At 39.9% G+C, this 26,470-nt stretch overlaps 1 protein-coding gene across 1 annotated transcript in view; it reads left to right on the forward strand.

Moving 5' to 3' along the window:
* The window catches only part of HUNK (hormonally up-regulated Neu-associated kinase), a 671,891-nt gene that overhangs the window by 503,934 nt on the left and 141,487 nt on the right, over positions 1-26,470 (forward strand). The window contains exons 6-7 of the mRNA XM_044071414.1: positions 5,813-5,948; positions 24,704-24,872. Coding sequence (XP_043927349.1) covers positions 5,813-5,948; positions 24,704-24,872 — 305 coding nt within the window. The remainder of the gene's footprint in view (positions 1-5,812; positions 5,949-24,703; positions 24,873-26,470) is intronic.

Consider the following 26,470-nt stretch of genomic DNA (forward strand, 5'->3'; position numbering starts at 1 on the left):
ATTCATACGCCTCAACATCCTAGCACAGGCAATCTGGACAAAGTCAAAAATAAAGGTTGGGACAAAGGCCTAAAAGTAAGGACAGATTTCAAATATTGCTCTTATAAACTTAGAAATTGCTACAATAACATGTTTTGCATTAGGATGCATTTTCTGATGGATGTGAAGTTTGAAAGTCAAATGTCTGTCATTATTTAGTGACTTTAATCTTCAGTGATTTGCCAGAAAACGACAAATTTTGTGAGGAACAGTCAAAAATATTGGGTAAAAATCTGGACATTCTACAAAATTCTGCTAGTTGAGAGGTATGCCTGTGTTGCTATTTTCTATTTCCCATACATATCTGCTGTTGCCATCATGCCTGGATGCTGTCAGTGGAAAGGAAAGATACCTGTTGGCACAGTGTGTAATATCCATACACAAAATTTTGATTCAGCTAGTTTGATCTGGGTAACCTTCCAGAAGAAAGTTGCAATTTCAGCTTTCCTCAGCATCCAGAGTATTTACCTAGATGTTGTGCGAAGCCTTACAGGAGAAGAACCTTCATGCATTTTCCTGCTTTAATGATTGACTCTTTGTAGCCCAGAACAGGAATTCTCTGGAATTATCCTTGCAGGGCTCATTCTTCAAGGTTGCAGTTCCTGGAGGAAAACATAAACTGGGAGAAATCTTTTCAGACTCTTTCTCGGAGGGTGGCCTATCAAGCTGGATATTGTCTGGTGCAGGTCTTTCTTGCCCTTGCAGGGAGCGTAGGGCATCATGACACTGGCTGTGTCAGTAAGGAATGACACAGGGAATAGACCAGAATCACTCTGCATCTTCTGGGCTTTGTGCCAGCCACTGTATTCCTGGTGCCATTTGCTCTCCTAAGGATGAGGATGTTAGTGGTTGTAAACCACACCCACCATATACTTATGGATCTTCTTTGTGTACCCTGAAGTGCAGAACAATTCCCACCGCCCTTTTGGTGGGCCTTCTTTTCCTGCAACCAAACCCAGTAAAAGTTTGGAAGATAGATGCTTGCTGTTGTGATGAGGCATTCTCAACTCCCATTAGGTTTCAAAGGCATAGTTCCTCTGGAAAAGGGTCACCATACCTACAGTTTGGAGCTATAGATAGTTCTTCTGGCCCTTAAGGCCTAAGGCCTTAGATGTACAACTATTTTCAGGGTTTGTCTTTATTCAGTCATACAACCAATTCATCTTATGGTATCTAAACAGTCAAGGGGCTCAAGCTCATACTCTTTGTGCAGGGTGGTGATTTTCTTGAGGTAGTGGGCTATAGACAGGCACTTCACTAGCTCAGCAGTTCATAGCCCAGGGGATGCTAATGTCAGATTCTCTTATCTGCTCTTATTTCAGCCCTTTCTTGAAGATGTAGACTCGGAGATCATGTCTGTTCCACTCTCTTCCTGAAATTGAGTACTGTAGAGACTGTCTTTCTGGCCACTCAGAAGAAAGGGTCCTCCTCCATTCTGATGAGTAGAGCAGAGAAAGACGTTGTGATAGTACAAGCATTCTCCATCTCCTATGGCACTAGAGAGTGCTGTTTGCCTTCCAGCTATTCTTACTCATTCTGCACTTGATCTCAAGGCTCTAGAAAGAAAGACCAAAGTTAATTTTTATCACAAAGTGATGGATAAGAATCATACCTTTTCAGGCACTCATGTCCCTGGTAGGATAAGAATTTTTTCTGCTGTTATCCAGAGATGTCTCCTACGTCTGGGCTGACAGCTGACTCCAATTCAGGGCTTGCCTGCTTGTACAGCTCCCTTGATAATTGGACTGCATGTCAAGCATCTCAGAGTTTATTCAGACTGTTAAGAACTTTACAGTCAACAGGTCTGTGACTCCAAGTGAACAAATTTCTCAGTCTGTGTGGACTGTTACCCTGCACTGCCCAATTCTGTAAGAGTGGAAGTGATCCTGACCACAGATACCTTTTCAGTTTTGTCCTGTTATTTCAAAGTTGAGGTGTATGTCTCAGCTATTTCTGCCAGTTACAATGTTTTGGAGAGCAGGATTCATAGAAGTTATGTAAAATCATACAAATTTTAAAGGAAAATTGTGTGTCACATTACTTAATCTGCAGTGGAAGTTTGCACTGGGGTTGAGTGCCAGCTGGTTAAGCAGTTCCTTAAAGGGGTGCTATATCTCTGTCCCCTAAAGATTCTCTCTTTTGTGGAATCTGAACTTCATGACTGACATACTTGAGCTTCCACATTTGAGCCTGCTTACTTGCATTGTTGATTATTCTTTCTTGCAAAATGCAATACCTATTGGCCAGCATCTTTATTCACAGAAAGAATTCTGAAGCCTCAGGATCCCATATGTAGGGAACAGTAGCCGTTCTTTCATCAGGACTGGATGTACCTGAGGACTAACCCATGTTTCTTCTCCCAGATTTTCTGTTAACCAGAAACACTCCATACATCTGTCTGTTTTCTTTACAAGGACAATAAGCAGAGGAGGAGGAAGGGCCCTTTACATTCAGGTTATGCACTGGCAGCTCATGTTTTAACTAATGTGGTGGCATGAATTTCAGTAAAACAAACTAACTGTTGTTCTTCTCCTTTGCTTGACAGAGGGAAGGGCTCACATTTGCAAAGCAAACCCTGTCTGTCTACCTGGATTTCCAAGTATATCTTCTTTTGTCATCAGGTGGCATATCACCAAGTGGAAAATGCTGTGGTCAATCCATTGTGCTAAGGGAATGTCTGCCTCCTTCAAAGATGTCTCTAATGGAGACAGCTGTACTGTGATCACCAGATCTTTGGTATCAATTTTCAGCAACAATGACTGTCTTGACCACGACTCCAGGAGTTAGGATTTGTTGGTACTGTAGTACTTTAAAGTTTAGCTTTTTAAACTGTTCCTGGATTTTCCCAATGTGGTGGTTACTTCTTCTGATTTAACACAACCATAGGAGATATCAAGGTGGGTCTTTGATGTTAGGTATAAAAGATATGTTCTTACCTTATGATTTCAGATACTTGTTTCTCCAAGCAATAGGCAAGTAGGCTGCTCCAGACCGCCACGTAATTAAGCTTAGGCAGAGGATTCCTTCTCCATCACCTTCTATTTCTTTATGCTTACCCTGTGTTCCACCAACTCTCCAGAATGACCCAAAAGGTTAAGGAAGAGTGACAAAAGGTGCTGCTAATAGAAGTCTTTTGGCCAAGACAGCATTCTTTTTCCCTCCTAGTAGAAAAGTTTTACTTCTTATGAAAAACCATGACATATGCAACCACTGTATATTGTTGTAGTACTCCAAGTCTTCTTTTTGTGACAGATGTAACCAATGTATGTTGTTATACTACTGTTAGTCTAAAAGTCATTTTGGTTTGTCTTCTTCTTGTGAAATTGTAAACAATTTCTAACTGCCACTTTACATATATACAAGAATACAATATATTTTACTTTCTTGTATATGGAGTTTTTCTCCCTGGGCCTCCGCTGAAAACAGACTACAAAGCCCAGTCGGACTTCCCTGGTAAACAAATGTAAAATAAATAGATAAATAAATAAAAAGGTAAGGGTGGTTCACTGTGCCTCAGCACCTAAACCTTTTCACCCAGTTCAGGGGAGTTCTTTATGTATCAAAACCTGAGGACACTCAGGCCAGCAGCGTTAATGATATGAGCTTACTACATTTTAGGGGCTTGTTTTAAGCGAAAGTACAATGCCATCATGAATGAAGCTAGGAAGTCAACTACAAAGAAATACTGTCTAGCTTAATGGAAAATATTTCTTTATGGTTCTAAAGGTGGAATGAAGTATGAAGTACTCTTCAATAGCAGTGTCAGTGACTGAAATATTTCTTAGAAATGTACAAATCAGGACTGGCTTATGCCTCTGTGAAAGTGTATTTATCATGCACTTTAGTCTGCATACCTCTGAACGTCCCCCTCCCCTCCCAGCTCACTACTACCAGTTAAGGAGTTCTTTAAGGTGACGTACATATGAGACAGCCTAGGAAAACTGCAACCCCATCATAGGACTTGATCTTTGTAATGGAAAAAGTGACCAAAGCTCCTTTTGAACCAACTGCTGTAGCAACCCTCATATTTATGACTTGAAAATATTTTTTGTTAGTGGTTACATCCACAAGAAGAATTTCAGATTTACAGGCATTTATGATAAAATAAACTTTATGATATTTTACAAGGACGGAGTTAGCTTCTGTACACACCCTTCCTTTATGTCTAAGGTGGTTACAGATGTAACTTGAAACCAGTTACCAGTCTGAAAACAGTCTATGTGATTGGTAGGAATTTTTTGTAATTCACAAAATAAGAGGGAGAGAATTCTTCATTCTATGGAAGTGCATAGGTAACTGAGATGCTACCTATAAAGAAACAAAGAAGTAAGAAAACTGATCAGCTCTGTGTCCTATGCAGCTATGAAGGAAGGAAAACCTGTCTCTCAATAGATTATATCCAAATGTCTGTCTCCGTGAATTTCATTTTGCTGCACTCTCCTTGAAAAGACTCTTAAGGGGCATATCAGACCATATTCCACATGGACTGAGTCTATCGCTGTAGCTTTTCTAAGAGGGATAAGTACCCATACAAATCGAGGGATAAGTACCCATACCAATCAGAAACAGCCATTTAGTCCTTTGAATACACATTTTCCAGGCATTGTACATTGGATTCTGCATCCAGAAGCAAGGCAGACTACACTACAACCATCCTGCAGGGTCTCCTGAAGCTTGCACCTGGACATTGACCTACCATCATGCAACTAAAAGCTCTTGGAATCTTCCCAGTAATTGTGTGTACAGCAACAGTGATCCATATAAAGAACATAGTACAACTGTGTCAGGAACATATTATTAGGTGTTCAAGTAAGATCACTACTGCAGTAATTTTTCCAACACAATATCTTCACTTTCAGTAGAATGGCTGTCCTAGGACTGGGGTGTGTATCAGTTCACATATCCTCCCATAGTTAGTTTTTCACTCTCCCAACCTAAAGTGCCTCTAGTCTTTCTGATTCAGATAATTTGTAGTGAAACAGGATTCTGAGTTTCTGCTTTCTTCTATAACAGGAAACCCAAGATGCATGTTGTTGCAGGAGGTCCTCTAATGGCAGGAGTTTGCATGAGCAGCTGCTAAAGAGATCCCGCTTATGGGTCCTTGGGGGAAAAACTAAAGATGTTGTGAGTGGGCATTATTTTTATACTTGGCATCTGCTGATGTCCAGGGAAATTAGATGTCTACTCAGACAGAAGGGGAGGGTGCAAAGCTGTTAACATCAAGTGGCAGGTCAAGACTTTGCAGCAGAAGTTCCATCGGCTTTGGCAACTGGTATTTGAACACCTGCTGCTATGATAAGTTCCTTATTCGGTTCTGCTTTGTCATTAGCATTGTATTATTGCATGCTTGATTATAAACATTCCTCTTAAGACAATGTACAGTGTTATTGCAAGGGCTCATGAATAGTGGTGGAAAGTGTTGAGTTATTGTGCAGTATATGCTATGGTACAGCTATTTAGTTCTACATTACATAACTGCAGCTTAATCAGTATTGTAAGGACAATACATTTCTATAAATAGCTGTGAACAGTCAATGGGAGTGTGAGATCCAAATCAATCAAAAGTGAGAACCTATTATGAGTTGTAGCCTCTATAGTAAATGTTTTGGTCATATGGTTATGTAAACTAAAGCTTGACCACTATAATTTAATTACACTTAGTAAACTTGTTTGTTATTACAGTTACCAAATAATAAGCTTTAAACAGTCATGTCTATGACGGCACTGACTGCTGCTTGTGTTCTTATTTTTAATTTGTCTGTTTGTTTCATAGGGGCCATACATCTCCTTCGATGTCTACTGGAGCCTGACCCTGTCAAGAGACCCAACATTCAGCAAGCTCTACAAGATCGCTGGCTTAATGAGAACCCCTTTGTAAATTCTGTGTGTGACGTTTCTCATTCAAACAGGTATAGCACTGCAAGCCCTTGTTACCTAGCTGGGTGGGGATGCTCTAAAGCCACCATAGAGTAACTGAACTAAATTAAAATCGCTAGGATTGTTTACCTTTGTAATGGACTATATTCAAGTTAATTCCTTTTCTTCGTAAAAATCATGTAAGCATTTTCATTTGGAAGCAGGCCATGGTAGATATTTGACTGATTCTGATGCTTGCCCCATTTCTAACTCTCATTCACAGCCTTGAAGTAGAGTGTAAAATGCATCCTCCTGCAATCCTATGAGCTGCAGCACAAAAAAGTTAATTTATGTTTCTTATTTGATGCCTAGATATGTGAATTGACCCTCAGGAGTTGTTTCCACCATTGTCACAGGTTAGAAAGACAAAGGCAAAGGCAATGAATATGGACAGTTTAAAGTAGCTACTCCAAGACATGTCTTTGGGAGGTGGGATGAAACTGGATAATTTACAGAAAGTCCACATAGAAACAGAGAGAACATAGGAAATATACAGTAACTGGAAGTCAGAACTGAACCCTGGATATTAAAGTTATGATGCTGTTCATAATGGGCCATGTGAGTCATTTTCTAACTACAGAGCACCACTTGCACTATTAACATAAAATAATTCACCTTATCAGACTGTCTGGAAGTATAAATGAATGAACAGATAGAAACAGTGAGTATAAATGAATGAACAGATGGAAAATTGATCCTCTGGAAGTAAGCATGGAAGATTAAGGTTCTGACATTTTAATGATCTGCTTCATATAGTACAGGGTTTGATTCCCTCAGCTTCTATTTGTCTGTTGTGTTACTTTGAGTAAGTCACTTTACCAGACAGTGCTCCTAGGTTGACTCTGAGAAGGGGCACTTGTGTCCAGCAGGCTTACTTGGTTAATGTATAAAATAAAGTAAAATAAGTTCTAGCATTGTTGTTTGGGTTGGGTATGTGTGCATGTTGGCCATTTTATTGAATCTATCATTCACCTCTGTCTGCAGTATCCTTGCTCTCTGTTATGGCTGGGATTACAAGCAGAATCTATTTTATTTTATTTTTTGATTGTTAAGTTGTTTGTCCTTTTTATTCCAACTAGTTGCTGTCTTGACTCGACTGACATGTCCTGACACTTAGTCATTCAATGGCTTCAGAATTTATCAACATAATTCAAAAATTCCACTGCTTTGAATCTAAAAATAACCTTTGAGTAATGTTAAAAAAATTGACAACTTAGTAGAATGCCTTCTTGGTTGAACTTCTTAGATATGCCTCATTCCATTGTTCTGATGTGCCTGCTAGCCAGATGTTTGACCCAGACTTGGTCAGTGTTATCCTGCTGGAATGAATATATTTCTCTGGGATTGGATTTGTCCAATGATAATGCTTACATTTTTGTAGTCATGCACATATCAGTTGGATGTTTGCCATTGCCCCGCTCCTGTCTTGTGAGTGAATTTGATGTCAGTGCCTTTGGTGTCTTTCATCAGACTTTCAAGTACTACTGCCAACTCCTGCTTTCTTCCTGAAGAAGGTGAGTTCATAGTTTCATAAGTACTTACTAGACTATTAGTCAGTGAGGATATTTAGAAGTCTATCCCTGCAGTCCAACAAAGTTTTAGCCTTTGTAATTTAAGTACTAATAACCTAGATGCAACATGTTACCCCTATCCATAAAAAGACAAGAGTGCTAAACACCTACATAGTGGTGAGTTGTCCTAGGAATTATGATTTATTCCCTCAAGTCATTATTACCATGGCCCATGTCATCAAATTTGTGCTGCTGATGCTGGAGCCCCTAACACTGTACCAACAGGCTGACTGCAAGTCACGTCTGCTGTAAAGCACCTAATGTTCTTCTCACACTGTGGGACTCATAAGCTGATGGCAATGCTGACGCAAAAGATGGAGTACTTGTTACAGCAATATCTGGTTTCATTAAGACTGTTGCCCATTTTCAGAAACTTGCTGGGTAAAGCATTGTAATCTGTACCCAAGTCTGAGCTGTCTGTGTCCTCTCGGACAGATGGCTGATTTGCTCACTACTATTTGATAACTGGGTAAGTAGGCTGGTGTGAAGCCCCTTTTCATCCCTAACCCGAGCCCAAAGGTGAAAGTACAATATATAAAATTTAAATAATATGTATCTCAGGAAAACAAACATATATAATGCTACAATAAAATTAGACATGCATCTAAAAGACAAGTATAGTCATTACTTTTAAGTGTATAGTTATTAGGTTTAGATTGTTGGATGGTATGCAGTTAGGCAGCTGGTGACATTTGCTAGAAAAATAGTTGCAAAGTAGATTAGAGCATATAATATAATAGGATTACTAAGAGTAACAATAGTCAAATTAGTTGGATCATGTTAACCATAGTCCTTAAAGCAATTGCAAGATATTTCATTGTGTAGGTGATGGAATGTCTTGAGCACTTTAAGGCTGTCTTGGGCTTTAGCTTTGGTGGGGAATTTATTCCATACTACTAGGCCAAGCCTGGAAAAGGCATGCTCTTCAGTGGATGTTTTATGAGGGGGCCCGATTAGTGTTATAATGTCTGCTTGGGTCTATATCACCACATCAAAATGGTGATAAGTTTGAACGCCCTTTGTTCGAACCTAAAAGTCTGAAAACTCCAAACAGCAAACTCACATAACAGCGATTTTTTTTTTCCCAGGGAAAAAAAATCGCTGCTCCATGAAAAAAAAAATCACAACTTTAAAACAAACTAAAGTGAGGGGCTTCGCCTCCTACACCCCCCAACGTGGGGGGCTGTGCCCCCCACACACCCCTACTTAAATATACTAACTCTGAGATCGCACTACAGTGGAGGAAATAGCAAAGCTCCAAAGATGGCCCACCGATTTTTTAACCTGGGAAAAAAATCGATGTTCCGTAACTTTGCGGTTTAGGGCTTTCGGACTTTTCGGTTCAAACAAAGGGTGTTCAAACTTATCACCATTCAATGTGGTGATATAGACTCTTATGCTTGACTATTTCTCAGTGGATAAATTTGGTGTTTTATTGAGTTTTCTTTTTAAGGGTGGGCAGTAACCTTCATTTATCAAGTTAAATAGGAGGGTGCCTAAGAGATAGGTAGATTTTTATATTACAGGAAGACAATTAAGGCTCTTTAGTAAATTGAAGTGGTGTGGATTGCAAGTTATGTTATCTCTACTTTCATTTACACAAGAAAGGCAGATCTGCACATTTTATTTTCTGCAATCTGAAGTCTCTGAGTATTGTAAGCTGAATGAAAGACTAGAAATGGTAAGTCGTTTAGATAGGAGGACATTCTTCTCCAGTGTCATGAGAGCAGAAGGTCTAAGCAGATATGAGATTCTGTAACAGAGTTTCAGCTGAGTAAAAATTTTATTCACTGTGAAGCTAGTGTAGGTGGAGAAGAAGAGTGAGGGATCCATAGCGAAACCAAGGTATTTATACTCAGATGCTCAGAGACCCGAGAAGTAATATTTAGTTTATCTGTGATTTTGATGGGAAGTGGATGAGGTATTTTTTATAGGGATGAGAAAAACATCAAATTTTTTGTATGGCTAATTAGCAAGTTATTGGAATGTGCCCAAGTGAAAAGCTCTGGAGAGAGTTGTAGCTGTGTTTTAAAATTAGAGGGATGCTTATTGTCATGTAACAATAGGATATCGTCTGTATATAGAATGGTGTTTAATGATGGGAGGTCTCAGTTACTGTTGAAGAGATAGAGAACAGCAAAAGGCTGTAAATTGAGCCTTGTGAGAATCCAGTATTAACTGTACCAAGGGAAAATACCTGATTGTTGGAGTTGACTTGAAACATTCTATTTTCCTTGCAGCTTTGGAACCACTTGATGGTAACTGGACCAAAGCTGAATTTTTTTTTTGATTCAATTAAATTTGCTGGACTCTCTGTATATAGTTTGCTTCAGGTCAGAGTCACGTTTACAGGTAGTTATTAGGCATGCAGTCTAGGAGACCATTGAGAAGCATAGCTCCAGCTGTCCCAAAGTATTGTCTGGTTAAGAGATTTGCTCATAGTTACACAGTAGGCAACTAAAGCCAGATAGAGAATCAAACCCTTGATTATAGGAAGCAGCTTATTAACAGCTCACAGCCTTAATCCTCTGCACTAACTGTCAGAATGTTCTGTTTCCAAGAGAAATTCCTGCTATAGGTAGTTTCAAATTTTAGTTGAGTAAAACATTAAATTGCCATTGTCTGCACTGCATATCCTGTCCTGGAGTTGCAAACATGCAGGTTACTTCACAAGTAGTGCTGATTGTACTTTGGCTGAAACCTGTGAGGGATAATCACATTTCACTAGAAATAGATTTTAACATGAAAACAATGCATCAAGGCAAAAGAAACAGAAGTATACTTACCATCTAGGATGCCATGTACACCTGTGTTTAAATCTAAAATGAAAGCAGTCCATGCCAACAATGTGCACAATGTCTGAATTCATATGTCTCCATGTCATACCTCTCAATTGTACAGATTTTTGCCTGATGTTTTTGGTCTGTTTTTCATAAAATTGTGGATTTCTGGCAAAGTACCCATAGGATCATAGGAAGTTACTAGGCTATTGGCCCTGAGACCCTTACAAGCCTAGCCAAGAATTTAGCCCATGTTCCAACAAGTCAGCACCCTATGTCACTGTCAAGCAGGAACACAGGTGGAATTCCAGGGGTGTATTTTCTGTTTCTTATCCAGTTGTCCAGATTGTGCTTAAAAAGGTTTAATGGAGTACTCTGCTTTACATGGAGAGGGAGTCTATTCTACAAAAGAGGAGTCTCTGGGACACAAATCTGTCCTGCCAACAAGTCCTGTTAATGTCACAGACCAGGTTGAGGTCATGTGTGCAGGTTTCCCGAATGGAGCTTGACTTGCAGATATGCAGCAGTCCCATCAGGGCAGGGTCTGAGATTGCTTTGTATGCCAGACAAAGTTCACCTCTGAGGATTCTGTAGGAGACTGAGTAGAGGGACAGAGCTTTTAGCCTATCTGTGTAGGGTAGATGTCTGAAGCCCTGGATTCTCCAGGTGAGGAACCTCTGTGGTCTCTCCAGCTGTTGCATGTACTTTGTGAAGTACATGCAGAAATGGGCATTGTACTCAGTTATGGGTCTTATAAGGGAAGAATACAGGGATGTTATGACCACCTTGTCCCTGGATAAGATATCCTTACTAATGAGGTGAGCCATGTAGAAAGCTTTCTGTACAATGGAAGCAATATGGTGGATAAAAGTCAGTTTGCTGTCAACCTGGGTGCCCAAGTCCCTCATGACTGATTGCATGCTTAGTGCCTTATTATCAGTGTGATAATTTGTGGGGATGTCATTCTCCCCAAAAGGGATAATGATGCATTTTTTGGCATTCAGTTTGAGGCCATTTTTCTGGCACTAGTCATTTGTTTGGGTGAGACCCTCTTGGAGGATGTCCACATCAGCAGGGGAATTGACAGCACCCAAGTTGCAGTCCTCTGCAAACCTGGTCAGCCGTAGCCCACTAGATTTTGCCTGTACCTCTGAGAAGTATATCCCAAACAGCAGAGGCCCCAAGGCCGATCCCTGGGGTACACCGCTTATTATAAGTCTACTACTTGAGGTGGCTTTCCTTATTTTGACTAGGTGGGGTCTATCAGTGAGCCAGTTTGCTACCCATCTGGTAACATATGGATTGATGCCTAGTTGAGAGAGTTTATAGTTTCATAGTTTCATAGTATAGTACTAGGCTATCTGCCCTAGGGCATTTATAAGCCTAGCCAAAGTGTATGTGGCTTTCGCCACCCCATGTAATGATACAAAAGTGTACAATTTAAATTAAATTTAGTTTACTGTGCCTCTATCTAGCAATGACACAGAGATGACCCCCGAGGTAAATCTACAATCACCCATCCATTCATCCAGATTTCTCTTGAAGAGAGTCAGTGAGGGGCTCTGCCTAACATGGACAGGTAACCTGTTCCAGAGTGCGGGAAGCCTCTGGGTTATGAATCTGTCCCTCCAGCATGTCCTATTCATATTTGTGCTGAGGTTTAGATCTTTAGCTCTCGTGGCTCTGATGGATTTGGATTTTTTGAGGTGGAGCATGTCTATTAATTCTGAATTGGACATGGCCTTGTACGTAAGGCACAGATCACCTCTAAGCAGGCGGTATGCTACTGAATAGAGCTGGAGCTTTTTCAGTCTGGCAGCATATGACATATGCTGGAGACCCTTGATCCTCTTGGTAAGGTACTTTTGGGGTCTCTCCAGCTGCTGCAGGTGCTGGGTGAGGTACATACCAAATGGGGCATTTTACTCAATCATAGGCCTGATAAGGGAGGAATATAAGGGTACAATGACATCCTTTGATCTGGATGTGAATCCCTTCATGATAAGGTGGGCAAGGTAGAAGGTCTTTCTAACCACTTTGGCGACGTGGGTGTCAAAAGAGAGGTCACTGTCAACTTGGGTCCCCAGGTCTCTGATTACTTTTTCCGTACTTAATGGATTACCATCTATGTGGTAATTTGTGGGTACTTTGTTTTTTTCAAAGGGGATGACCATACATTTTTTGGCATTTAGTTTAAGGCCATGGCTCTGGCACCAGTCGTCTGTTTCAGTGAGGCCCTTCTGGCGGATGCATGTGTCAGCTGGTGTGTCGACTATGGCGCCTAGTTTGCAGTCATCTGCAAACTTTGTCAGCCACAACCCCCCTATGTTTGCCTGCACATCTGAGAAATAAATGCCGAACAAGAGGGGTCCCAAGACAGAGCCCTGTGGGACTCCACTTGTGACTGGCTTAGAGTCTGACATAGCTCCAGCTATTCTGACTTTGTGGGTTCTGTCCTTTAGCCAGTTTGCAACCCATCTTGTGACAAACGGGTTTACATTTAAGCTGTTGAGCTTGTCTATGATGCCTGAGTGGGGTATTGTGTCGAAGGCTTTTGCCAGATCCAGGTTGGTTGTATGAACTGCTTTGCCTTCATTGATGGCTCTAGTGACTGTTTCAAAAAAGTCCACCAGATTTAAAAGACAGGATCTGCCTTTTACAAAGCCGAACTGGGTAGGGTCAATTGTCTGTAGGTCCCCGATGTCTTTGTTTATGAGTTCCATAATGATCCTTTCCATAGCTTTGCAGACCAGGCTGGTCAAGCTTATGGGGCGGTAGTTTCCGGGGTCTGTAGAGGTGCCACCTTTGTGGAGTGGGACCACTGTAGCTGTACGCCAGTGTTCAGGGACGTATCCTGTAGCAAGGCTAAGATTAAACAGCGTTCTTATGTGCGGGTTTAGCTCCTCTAGGAGTTCACGTAGCACGCAACCCGGGACACCGTCAGGTCCCATGGATGCTGTATTTTTAGCTTTGCTGAGGGCAGCTCTCACCTGGACATCTGAGATTTCAGGGAGGTTGCATTCAGCTGAGATATTTATTTCATCTTTTGGGGGAGAGGGAGGGGAGAAATTTGCACTGAATCTGTCTGCCAGTATTTTGGCAACATCTGTGGGTTCAGTGTATTTTTTGCCATTATGAACTAACTCTGTGCATATCTGAGGGTTTCTGCCCAGGTTTCTAACATAACTGAAGAAGGCCTTGTGATTGTCTTTAGTGTCCTTAGCGATTTTTCTCTCGAAGTTGGCCTTTGATGATTTTATTAGCGAACGTAGTTTTTTGCTAGTGCTGATCAGGGATGCCTTCCCTTTATGGGATTTTGCTCTGTCTTGCAGTAGCTTCCTTCTCTTGTTATAAAGTTTGTTTATAGCTGGGGTCCACCAGATAGGATGCCTGCCTTTGGTGGAAAGGGTCTTGGTTTTATTTGGGATTGCATGATCCATGCATTCTTGGAGATGCCCGTAGAAAGCATTTGTGAAGGATTCAGCAGTGTGGGATGTGGTTTCCACTGGCACAGGGGGCTTGAAGGATACCATTTCAGTCCTAAGGAGTGTAAAGTCGGCTTTTGAGAAGTTTCTCACTGTAGTCTTTTGTGCTGGGGGTGGAGGTGGGATATGAATATCTAGGGTTATTAGTTTATGGTCTGATCTCACTAGTGAAGGGTATACTTCTGGTGTTGAGCATTTTGTCCCCATGTTTGTGATGATCAGGTCAAGTATATTATTTCCCCTTGTGGGGGAGGTGACTAGTTGTTCCATCGCATTTGAGTTGATGAATTCCAGGAACCTTTGGGCTAGGGTGTTGGGGCTTGAGTAATGCACCCAGTCTATGTTTGGGTAGTTGAAGTCTCCCAATATGATGGTATTTGGTGAGACATTCATATCCTCCAGTGTCTTCAGGAAGGCTGAATGGAGTTCCTGAGATTGTGAGGGTGGTCTGTAGCATGCTACAAGTTGTATAGCAGTTTTGCCTATGGTTAGTTGCACATGGATGGTCTCCAATGTACCTGAGTGGGGAATAGTGTCGAAGGCCTTGGCCAGGTTAAGGTAGGTAGTGTGCACCGTCTACCCTTGTCTATGGCCTTGGTGACTGTCTCAAAGAAGTCAACCATATTTAACAGGCATGATCTCCCCTTGACAAAACCAAACTGTGTGGGATTAAGTGTCTGGAGGTTGCCAATGTCCTTGTTAATGAGGTCCATGATAATCTGCTCCATGGCCTTGCAGATCAGCCTAGTTAGGCTGATGGGTCTATAATTTCCTGGATCATTGGATGCTCTGCCTTTGTGCAAAGGGATGAAAGTAGCTGTCCTCCACTCATCTGGGATGAAGCCGGTACTCAGGCTTTGGTTGAATAGGGTGCCTAATGGTGCTGAAAGTTCATGCCTGAGTTCATTTAGGATGCAGCCTGGGATGTTATCAGGTCCCACTGAGGCTATATTTTTTGCCTTTGAGAGGGCGGTGATGACTTGCTCCTTAGAGATAAGGGGAGGGGGGGTACTGGTTTTGTCCTGTTTTACTGATGGGGGGGGGCAGAGGAGTGAAGTTTTCACTGGACCTGTCTGCCAGCAGGTTGGCTGTATCTACAGGGTTTGTGTATGTGGTGTCCTTGACCACCACTTCTGAGCAGATCTGGGTGCTTCCCTTGAGATTGCATACATATGTGAAGAAAGCCTTATGATTGTCTTTAGTAGATGTGGCCAGTTTGGACTTGAAGTTTGCTTTGGAGGATTTCACTAGTGCTCTTATTTGCTTGTTCAGGCTAAGGAGAGATTACTTCCAATTAGACACCTGGTCCTTCTTGGTCCTGGACAGCAATTTTTTTCCTTTTATTATAGAGTTTATTTATTGTAGATGTCCACCAGACAGGTTTACTCTTCCTTGAGGAGGAGGATTTCATCCTGTCTGGTATTCCTGATTCCATGCAGCTATATAAATGCTCATATAGTGTTTTGTTGTGGGTTCGGACATATGTGCCAGCTCCTATGGAGGGGGAGGGGGCTGTGAAGCTGTTTATACCTTCCCTCAGGAGGTTGTAATCAGCTTCGGAGAAGTTTTTTTGTTTGACCCTAGCTGGGGTGACTTCAAAAGTGACCGCTTTGTGGTCAGATTTTACCAGGGATGATAACACTGTAGGGATGCTGCAGTGGTTACTCATGTTGGTTAATACCAAGTCCAACATATTTTCACTTCTTATGGGGGTGTCGACCAACTGGTCCAAGACATTTATATTTATGAAATCAAGGAATCTCTGGGCATTTGTGTTTTGGCATGAGTATTTCTTCCAATTTATGGTTGGACAGTTAAAGTCACCCAGGATCAGGGTAAAGGGTTGAATCTTGATAGATTCGAAGAGGTCCAGATAGGTGGAATGGGCATCTTGAGTCAGAGTTGGAGGCCTGTAGGTAACTATGATTTGAATAGGGGTCTTGTCAATTGTTAACTGCACTTGGAGTATTTCCTGTGCGTCATACTGTTTGACGAGCCTAGAGGTGTGTATGTCTTTTAAATATATTGCAACTCCACCTCCTTTTGTTTTGCTGCCCACGGTTTGGGGTCTGAATGAATGATAGGATGAGTAACCTAGTATGGCTGGGGTGCTCTCCACAGCTTTGAACAAGGTTTCTGTGACTGCACAAATGTCAGCTTCTTCCAGGGTTAAGAATGCTTGCAATGAGTGCAGTTTCATGCTTAGACTCCTAGCATTTAGCAGCATGATATTTAATTTACTTTTTGATGAAATGTTCATGTTGGTAGTTTTGACCTCATGGCATTACCTAAAAAAGGCACTATGGGGGAGGCAAGAGCCTTTGCCAGGAGCCTGAAGCCCAAGGGAGACAGATGCAGGCCATCTTTGGCAAAGCATCGAGGCTTGTCAGTCATGTCATCCCAGCCTGTCAGGTACTGGATCCCCTTGGAATGACACCAGAAACTAAGCCAGTTCTTAAAGTCAATCATTTTCTGTTTGCATTGAGGCATCATTGTGGGTGACAGTAGAATGCTGCTTATGGCTAGAAACATACCTGCCTGGGACACATACTCAGTGAGCTTCAGCGTGTCTTTCTTCACATAGTCAAGGGAGGTATGCCTCAAGTCATTCACTCCAACATGGACTATGACAGAGTCATAAAAGTACTTGTTGAGAGAATTGAGTGCATTGGTGATATGGTGGATTCTGGCACCCGACAAACAACTAACCATGACTTTCTCCTTATCCAGCCTGGTAAGGGGCACATCTGTGTGTCTCACAATAGAGTCTCCTATGACTAATATGTTGGGTTTATGTTTAGGCCTTAGTGGCTGTGAGACACAGGTGTGTGGACTATGTGTGGTGTGTGGTGTGGTGGGCAGTGGAGTTTGCGTGCGTTTATGCCTAGGAGGTCTCTTTTGTTTGGGTATGCTTTTGTTTAGTACCTCGGCATATGTGAGGGTGTGTTGTGTAGGTGTGGGTAGTGCTTAAGGTGTGGTATTTGTGTTGCTAACCTTCTCACCCCCCACCCCCCCCACTTTAATATTCTCACTCCGCGGTTGCACTACAGTGGGGAAAAGGGAATTTTCCCTTATATCCACTGTAGTGCGATCTCCGCAACAGGCATACTTATGCGAAAGTGCTTCTTCAGTGAAAAGCAATTTCACGCTAGTATGCCGGCCGAATCTGTTTCAGTGATGTTGCCATTCGGGGATCCGTACGGATCCCATATTATATATATATATATATATATATATATATATATATATATATATATATATATATATATATATATTCACTTTATAATCTCGAAATACTGAAATCTTGAATTTCAATATCTTGAGACTATAAAGTCGAAAATTCAAAATACTGAAACCCCAAAAGCACAAAATTCAAAAGTGCGACTTTTAAATACACCGTCCACCACACAAGCAAACATACATGTTCCTCCCCACACTACAACAAACAAACAAAACAAACACAAACACAACACAAATGCACAAACCTACCCTATATATAAAAAGGGGGGCAAGCCCCCTGCATCCCACACCCCCACTATTTATATATACTAACTCCAAGGTCACACTAAAAGGACAAAGACACTAAACCCACCACTACACACTCTACGTTCCCCTCGCACAAACACACATCACATACATACAAACACCACCATTCTCAACACTTACACACTCACACTCTTATCTATATACCATAACCTATACCTACAACTTCCCAGCACACTAACATACACTAAAATCCCTACCCAAATCCCTTAAAATATAAACACCTGAATCTCCAGCTATCCATTAACATAGTGCACCATCACAACCACGGATTCGACATTTCCAGATTCGGTTATGTGGACTTTCGTGCAACTGGTCTTTCTATATTTTAATCTCGAGATACTGAAATTCAAGATTTCAGTATTTGGAGATGGTGAAGTGCACCTATATATATATATATATACATATATATATATATATATATATATATATATATATATATATATATATATGTGTGTATGTATAAATAACTTGTATGTATGTGAGTGTTACAGTTGCAACACATATATCAAAACATACCTACTTTCCGTTGACTCAGTGATTTAAACAACCTGGGCTAGCATATGTGTTGTTTCAAGTTGTGCTTTGTTGCTCTCCTGCTACTTCCTTAATGCCTGGTAATGTGGCAAGAATATGCTGTATAGGCTGTAGTTGCTGCAGGTATGTACTTCATACTGATGTGTTAGAGCATCCTGTGTGGAGAAAATAAAATATTATCTGTATGGCCAAGTGTGAACAGTGTACTGCCTTTTATGTAGGTAAGACAAATAGAAAGTTTAGGGAAGGAATTTGACAGCATATATATGGTGTTAAGATACTAAATAGAAATATGTAAAAAATGGGCAGTTACACAGTTTTAAGTTCTTTGCTTTACAAGTTGTGAAAACTGACATAAGGAAAGGTGATTTGTGTAACAGGACTGGGTGCTTTTTCCCTTGGAAAAAAATCGCTGTTCTGACAGTTCGACATTGTAAGCTTTCGCTTACATAGAGTCAATTAATCACCATTCACTTTTTTAAGTGTTCGGTGATCTAATATAGACCTCCTTAAAGTATATATAGTAGAAAAAAGACACATGGTGACATAAAATACAAGAAATAATTCAAGAAATAACACTTTTTATTTATTCATTATTTATTTTCTAAAGTAAATAAAATAAAAATACATGTCCAAAAAATAAATCAGTAAAGTCTGAGAGGCTTATGTCTTCTGAAAGAAGATTATGGTAGAAGAAGTAGTTAAATATTTAAAATAGGATGGTGGCTGAAGAGCACCATAAGGAAATCTTTCATCCAGGAGAGAGAAGTGGGCACTTTGAGGAAAGAGAAAATGGTAGACAGTACAGTACCCCAGGGGGGTACTGAGATTACAGTTTTAAATAACCTTATCCCTTGCCCTACAGAGTGTGAAGACAAGGTATGCATTTTCATGTACAGCTGTTAAAAATTTAAATAAGTACACAAAGCAGAATTGTTAGGAGAGTTAGTGTGAATGTTTGCTATAAAGAATGGGTTAAAAAAAGAGAGCATGTATACAAAAAACCTTAAATGAAATAGTGAATGGGAAGTAATGCTGTCACTTAAATCAAAAAGAAATATTGCTGCAAACACATTTGATGACATAAAAGTGCAAGTCCGTGTGACAAGGCAATAAAGAGAGAGAGAGATATGTACAGTAACGTACACAGATGCCCATCACTAGCAGGGCTCATGAGGTAGAAAGTACTGGCTAATTCATGAGTGAGGTCTAAGATAGAACACTTTTTGGGTCATCTAATAATAATTATGTCCTGTTTAATTGAGGCATTATTATTCAACCTCAAATCTTGTAAAACATTGGCAGGGTGCTAATTAAAGCAGTGCACTTCCAAGGCTGCAAAATACAAAAACATTTTGTTTTGCACAGGACAAGCCTCCATCCACATCCTAATGTGGGGGCAAATACCCACACCTCCAAACTGCGTGTACATATATATATATATATATATATATATATATATATGGTTCTAGGACGGAAGATCAACACGCAAAAGACCGACACCGACTTCACCGACGCGAAAACACCGACACAGAAATAACCGACACTACAAACCACGGACATTTCACAGGTAAGGGGTTAAAATTCGCTAATCAAGCCTACCATGTTCAGGTAAGGTGGCAGTGTTATGCATGTGTGAAATTTAAACCCCTTACCTGAACATGGTAGGCTTGATTAGCTTAATTTTAACCCCTTACCTGTGAAATGTCCGTGGTTTGTAGTGCCGGTTATTTCTGTGTCGGTGTTTTCGCGTCGGTGAAGTCGGTGTCGGTCTTTTGCGTGTCGATCTTCCGTCCTAGAACCATATATATATATATATATATATATATATATATATATATATGTGTGTGTGTGTGTGTGTGTGTGTGTGTGTGTTATACACATATATATTTTCACTAACTTTTGCGATCTCGCATACTTGGAGAAGAGGGAGTAAGTCAGGAAAATTTGAGACTGGGTACCACGACAGGATGCAGGCAATCTTTTTGAAGTTCTGATTGTTGATAACCTATGCCATGAGTCGGCAACCCGTGGCTCTTCCACCCCTCTGCAATGGCTCCCTGTAGCTTTGAACCACAGGAAGCCACTCTGCCACAAATAATGGGAGAAGAAAGGAGCAAAAGTAGAGTTTAAATATTTCTCTTATAAACTTAGAAACTTGCCAGATAACAGGGTTTCCATTACCATGAATTTTACACACACACACACACACACACACACACACACACACACACACACACACACACACACACACACACACACACACACACACACACACACACACAGATGTGCACACACACAGAGAGCTCGAGCAATTCCCTGTTTCAGCAGCATCAGTAAAGGTTTCTGTATCTCTCAGTGACAGTCTTACCACAAGGAATATGGACAGAGCTACAAATAACAAGGGAACAGAGGATCAAAAGTAGAGACCAGATTTTAAATATTGCTGCTATAAATTTAGAAACATGCCAGATTACTGGGTTTCCATTACTGTGAATTTTCCACACAAACACACGCGCGCGCGCGCTCACACACACTCAGAGAGATCGAGCAATGCCCCGCAGCAGCATCAGTAAAGATTTCCATACCTCTCAAAGTCAAACAAAATATGTATTACTTCCTATGATGTCTACAGCCCGCCACCTTTCCCTGGCCTACAGGTGACTAATCTTGAATTTTCGACCCCCTGTAAGCTAACCATGGATAAATCCAAAAAAAGAAAAGTCTCTGAAGAAAATAGAGTTTAATTCTGCATGGACAGATTTATTTGCTTTCACTGTGGCTAGAGATTAGCAAATGACAGTGTAATGTTGAACGATATTTCCAGAACAAACACACAGCATTTGTTGAAAAGTACCAAGCTGGAGATGAACAAAAAAGAGAGATTTCAGAACTACTGTGGAAAGCTGATCAGAGCAAATATACTTTCAAAAAGTGGATCATGTCTGTAAACTCAACTATTGCTGCTAGTTTTATGGCAGCTCAGGAGATAGTAAGGCATGGAAAGCCATGCACAGACAGAATACATGAAAGAATCAGTCATTAAAATATCAGAGGATGTATTCTCTGACTTCAAAAACAAACATGAAATTGTTCAGAAAAATAGAGATATGCCTCTCTCTGCAAAGACCATCAAGGACAGGGCAATTAAGATGGCAGTAAACATCACCAGTCAACAAATTGAGGACATTAATTCAGCTCTAGCATACTCAATCGCCTGTGATGAGTCTGGTGCCATGACATGATGCAAGCAATATTGAGCAGATAGCGCTGTTATGCAGATATGTGAACTCTGATGGGCCACAGGAAGAAATCATTGAGTTGATACTGTTAAAAGGCCAAACACAGGGGGAGGGCATCTGTGATGCTGTGGTGAATTGTTTAATAGCCAAAGAAATAAACACCACCCACATGGTGTCAGTGGATACTGAAGGGGCATCTAGGAGCACAGAAGGGGTTTGTGACTTTACTTCACAAGTCACTGAATCGAAAGCTGCTGACATTTCACTGCATTCTGCACCAGGAAGCACTGTGCGCTCAAACCTTTCCTCGCAAATGCATGGATGTGATGAACCTTGTCATTCAAATAGTGAACAAAATAATGGCAAAAGTATTAAACCACCGACAATTCTGTTTATTTTTAGATGAAGTCTACTGCACATATTCAGATCTCCTGCTGCATAATAAAAGTCCAATGGCTGCCCAGGGGAGGAGTGCTGAAACAGTTTGCTGCATGTCTGGAACATGTGAAAACATTCCTGGAAAGCAAGGGACTCACCGATCCCGAAATGGAACATCCAGATTGGCTGGAAAAGCTGCACTTCATGGTGGATATAGTAGTGCACCTCAACACACTGAACAAAAGTCTTCAGGGAATAGGAAGCACGGCCTTGCAGATGCTGAAGGATGTTTTGGCATTTGAGCCCAAGATGACAGTGTTTGCCAGAGATGTACAGAGAGGTACACTCTTTCACTTCCCCTCCCTGAGAGAAAGTTCAAAGAAGCACACAATCACATAAATTGTGAGTATTTACAATGTGCTATCATAATAATGCAAAATTGCATTTGGAGAAGAATTCTGTAAGTTCAGAAAGAAAAAAAACACATTATCATTCCCTGTTACACCCATGGACATTGATCCATCCCTGCTGAACATGTCCGCATTTACAGGAGTAAGTCAACCCAATCTTCAAATTGAACTGGCCGAGGCAGCTGATAGAGACTTATGGGTATCTAAGTTCAAAAGCCTGACAGCTGATCTCGAAGATGTTGCCCATCAGAAGGCCATTCTCACTCAGAAGCACAAATGGAGCAATACTGAAAAACTCGCCAAACCCGAAAAACTTGTGTTTGAAACATGGAATGCCATTTCTAACACTTGTGTTAACATGAAGAGGTATGCGTTTGGAGTCCTGTCCTTCTTTGGATCCACATACTTATGCGAGCAGGTTTTCTCAAGTATGAACTACATAAAACGCAAATATCACTAACACCTCATGGATGACAGCCTGTAGTCCTGTGTGAAGATCAAAGTCATGTCTTACAGCCCTGATATAGAGAAGCTCTGCAGTGATGTTCAGAAACAGAAATCACATTAAACAGGTGAGAATACTATCATTTAATAGGCTTTTATTTTGCAAAAAAAAATGTTTATTTTGGACCCTGACCTGAGCTGATATAGTTGTGTTTTATGTTCAGGCTCAAGGGTTGATTGCTGTACGTGGAGGAAAAAAAATAGAAGAGGATGAAGGCACACTGGAATGGACTTAAGTCATAATTAAATACAGACTGACCTATTTTTTATGTTTACTCTTTTTAGAGCTGCTAGGCTGCAGCTATATGTTTTATTTATTTCAAAGTGGGCTACTTTTTATTTTATTAATTTTGTACAAAAAAGGGAAGGACTCAAACAGGCCTGCATAGTTCTTTGTTTTATTTCAAAGTAAGCATACACATGCCATTGTTTTTTTTTTTCTTCTTCATAAGAGTTTGATGTTTTCCTTTGTTATAACAGGTAAAAACAGCAATAAAATGTCCATAGTTTTTTTTTGTAGTTCCATAATTTCATAAATGCAACAAACTATAGTTCTTTTATATGTAGTGTAATAACTGTATATAAAACTTTATATGCTGTGTTATCTTTATTTTGGGGGTCATATAGGTTTTGTGGCTCTAGATTAATTTTATTTGGTAGGAGAGGGGCCAAAAATGGCTCTTTTGATAGTGAAGGTTGCAGACCCCCCCTGACCTATACAATGACAAACAGTAGGGCTCCCATACTTTTCAAAGAAACTGTATTTAAAAGTAAACACAGCTAGTACAGGCAAGTTAGTTCAGAATAATAAAATAGTACAAAATCCACACAAGAAGCCTTGTAAAAAGAGACTGAAAGATATCCTAATATATACATCTTGCAAGAAAACATTCAGAGGAGAGCTGTGGTAAAAACTGCTAAACAAACTTAGTTGGGCAAAGATATATTTTTTTGTAAAACTAGAATAAATGTCGCTATAAAGAGCCAGGTCCCTATCAGTTGATCGAGTTTTCAGAAACTTGAAGTCCATATGGCCGAGACCATATGATTGAGTTTTTGAAAACTCAAAGCTTTTGAATGGAGATCGCAGTACAGTGAGGATTGGGAAATTTACCCTTTTCTTCACTTTGCGATCTCAGAGTTGGTATATATAATTTGCAGGGGGCGTGGGGACACAGGGAGGCTTCCCTTGCAAAAATGTAACAAAGATAGATTTTTGTGTGTTTTTTTTTTTTTTTTTTTTGATGTTCGAGTTTTCGGAAACTTGATCAAATGGTCTCTTCGATATTTTTTTTGAGTTTCCTAAAAGTCTGTCATATAACATAGACCAAAAGAGCCATATCTGGCTGTGGTGTTAGGGATATTTTTGAAAATGCAAGTATATTTTTCAGATAGGAGGAGTAGTAGGTCTCTAGAATGAGTTTCAATTACAAATAGGAAGGATCAAAGATGCAACACACTAAGAGAGTATGGCATTTCTAAATTCCTTGGAACTGCAGTAATGTATCAAGAATGGGTAAAATATGTGATCCGTTTGCACTATCTAGTATTGTACTCCACAAGTAGATCTGAATGTTTATATTTATAATCATAGCAAATATATATATATATATATATATATATATATATATATATATATATATATATATATATACATGCATACATACATACACACATGGCAAAAATACAGGTAAGAATTAATTAAACAGCAGAATGGTTTCTATGTGCATTTTCTGTGCAGGTGCTTGAATAGATGTTCAGGTTACTAAATTAAAGTGCTAAAACATCCTCTAAGCTGAGACACAGTATCAACTGGTAAACAACTTTTCTGTATTTCCAAAAGCATCAGTTACATATTTTTTTGTGGAACAGTTATTTTATTCTTCTGTATTCATCATTGAAAAGGGAGTGCATTCCTAATTTCACGGAATCAAAAAAGAACACTTGTGAAGTACCCAGTCCACCCTAAGGGATTGTAAACTATTCAAACCAAAGAATTACATATTGGAAACATAAAATTACATCACCATTATGTTACAGCTGGTACAAACATTGGTCTAATTGGTTATGTTCTCATGAAGATTAATGTAGCCAGTTAAGAACATAGTTTTCCCTACAGACTGCTACACTGTTTAATATGTTGACATGTGTATCAACTATACTGTAAGATTTATTTAAATATGATGAGGGGGCCCACCAGAGAAGAAATGTGGTATTATTTCTTTCACATTTGAACACAGACACTAATGAGGCCCAAAGAGCATAGTAAAGGTTGTATTTTTCTTTCTTTCTTTGCAGAATCAATCTTGAAGACCTGAGTCAAAGTGTACTGTTTCACCTGACTGATAAGTTAGGCTATAAGCAGAGCGACGTCATTAACGTTGTCCTATCAAATAGGGCAAGCCCAATTCTTGCTTCTTACTTCCTTTTTAATAAGAAACTGGAACGTCACTTGAGAGGCATTCAGGTAAACAAATGTGACTGTTGATAGATTTATGTCTCAAAGTAAAAAAAAAAAAAATATATATATATATATATATATATATATATATATATATGCACTGAAGAAGTGCCTTGCTATAAGAGGCAAACCTGGTTAGCTGTTTGTATTTTTTGTTGAGGCAGTTTGCTGAATAAACTTGGATTTCTGTATGGTACTGTGTCTTCTTGCTTTGAAGCTAGTGGTCTTAAAACTTCGTTGATGAGCTCAGTCACAATGATTTCTAAAAATCATGAAACCCAGCTAGTGTTCCAAAGCAACAAGCCTTTATTTATCACAGATAAGTGATCCTCAGTAGCAAAAATCAGGAATATTTTACAATTTTAAACATATCAGCTCTTATACACATAAAAGTAGGTGTGGAAAATATATGGATTCCCAAAACCCATATGAATAGGGAGGATCCAACTTACAGACTTGTTATTGCAAGTGGAGGTTCACATATCAGCGGCTAGTGCCATATACTTAGATTTTATTCTGCAGCCTCTTGCTGAAAAGAACTCATCTTTTATTTTAGATTCATTTGATTTTTTAAGAAAAATAAAATAATTGTATATGAATGAACAAAGCATATTGGTAAATATTGACGTTGAAGCCCTATACACTGTATTACCACAAATATACTATATTGAAGCATTTACACAGCTTATAGCAGAAATAACAATGCTACACAAGGGCAAACTGAACACTTGGGAAAGCTAAAAAAACTTGGTGTTGAGTTAGATTTTTTTCAGTTTCAATGGCCAGGCTTACAGACAAGGGGGATAGTCATGGGCATGGCTATGGCCCTTAGCCTGGCCAATGTAGCGTTAGGCAAGTGGGAGGAGGAATTTGTATTGCAAAGTGAATACTGGAGATTTATGACCAGCTACCTTTGCTTTATTGACAATGTATTCATAGTATGGCAAAGTGAGAAATCTAAACTCACTGAGTTTATCCATTACATCAGTAACTCCACCTCGTACCTGAAATTTACCACTTCCTTCAGCTGAGAGTCAGTGCAGTTCCATGATATAACTGTCAGTATTGATAAAGATAGAGGAAAATTAATTAGTAACTTATACAGGAAACCAACAAGAGTGAACTACTTACTTCACAGAGACAGTATGCATTCAGTAAAAACTAAGCACAATGTAATAAAATCACAAGGCTACAGATTAGCATGCATTACCACAGATTTGGCCCCTTTTCTGAAAAATATGAATGATCTTGAAAATTATTTCTTAACCAGGGAATATGAATCAAACATCTTACATATGATCCTGGATCCCATTAGAGATTCTAAAATTAACAATGACCCTATGTGGAACAGGCCTTTTGGTAGAATTATGTAACGAGGCCACCCTAACCCAAAAGAAGAGAAAAGTAAGGACACTTGCATTCTAACTTACACCTGTGATTTCAGTACAATTAAAGCCATTATTAAGGAGAATTGGGCCATCCTCACTGACAGTCAGCAGCTTGTAAGGTTTTAGGAGAACACCCCACGTTTGTATATAAACAGAGCAGAAGCGTATGTAGATAACTGTATGGAAAAGAAAAGTAGGAAAGAGCAGGATAACATG

Source organism: Protopterus annectens, chromosome 5.part0, assembly GCF_019279795.1.
Source record: "Protopterus annectens isolate FY-2018-M chromosome 5.part0, PAN1.0, whole genome shotgun sequence".
Classification (NCBI taxonomy): Eukaryota; Metazoa; Chordata; order Ceratodontiformes; family Protopteridae; genus Protopterus; species Protopterus annectens.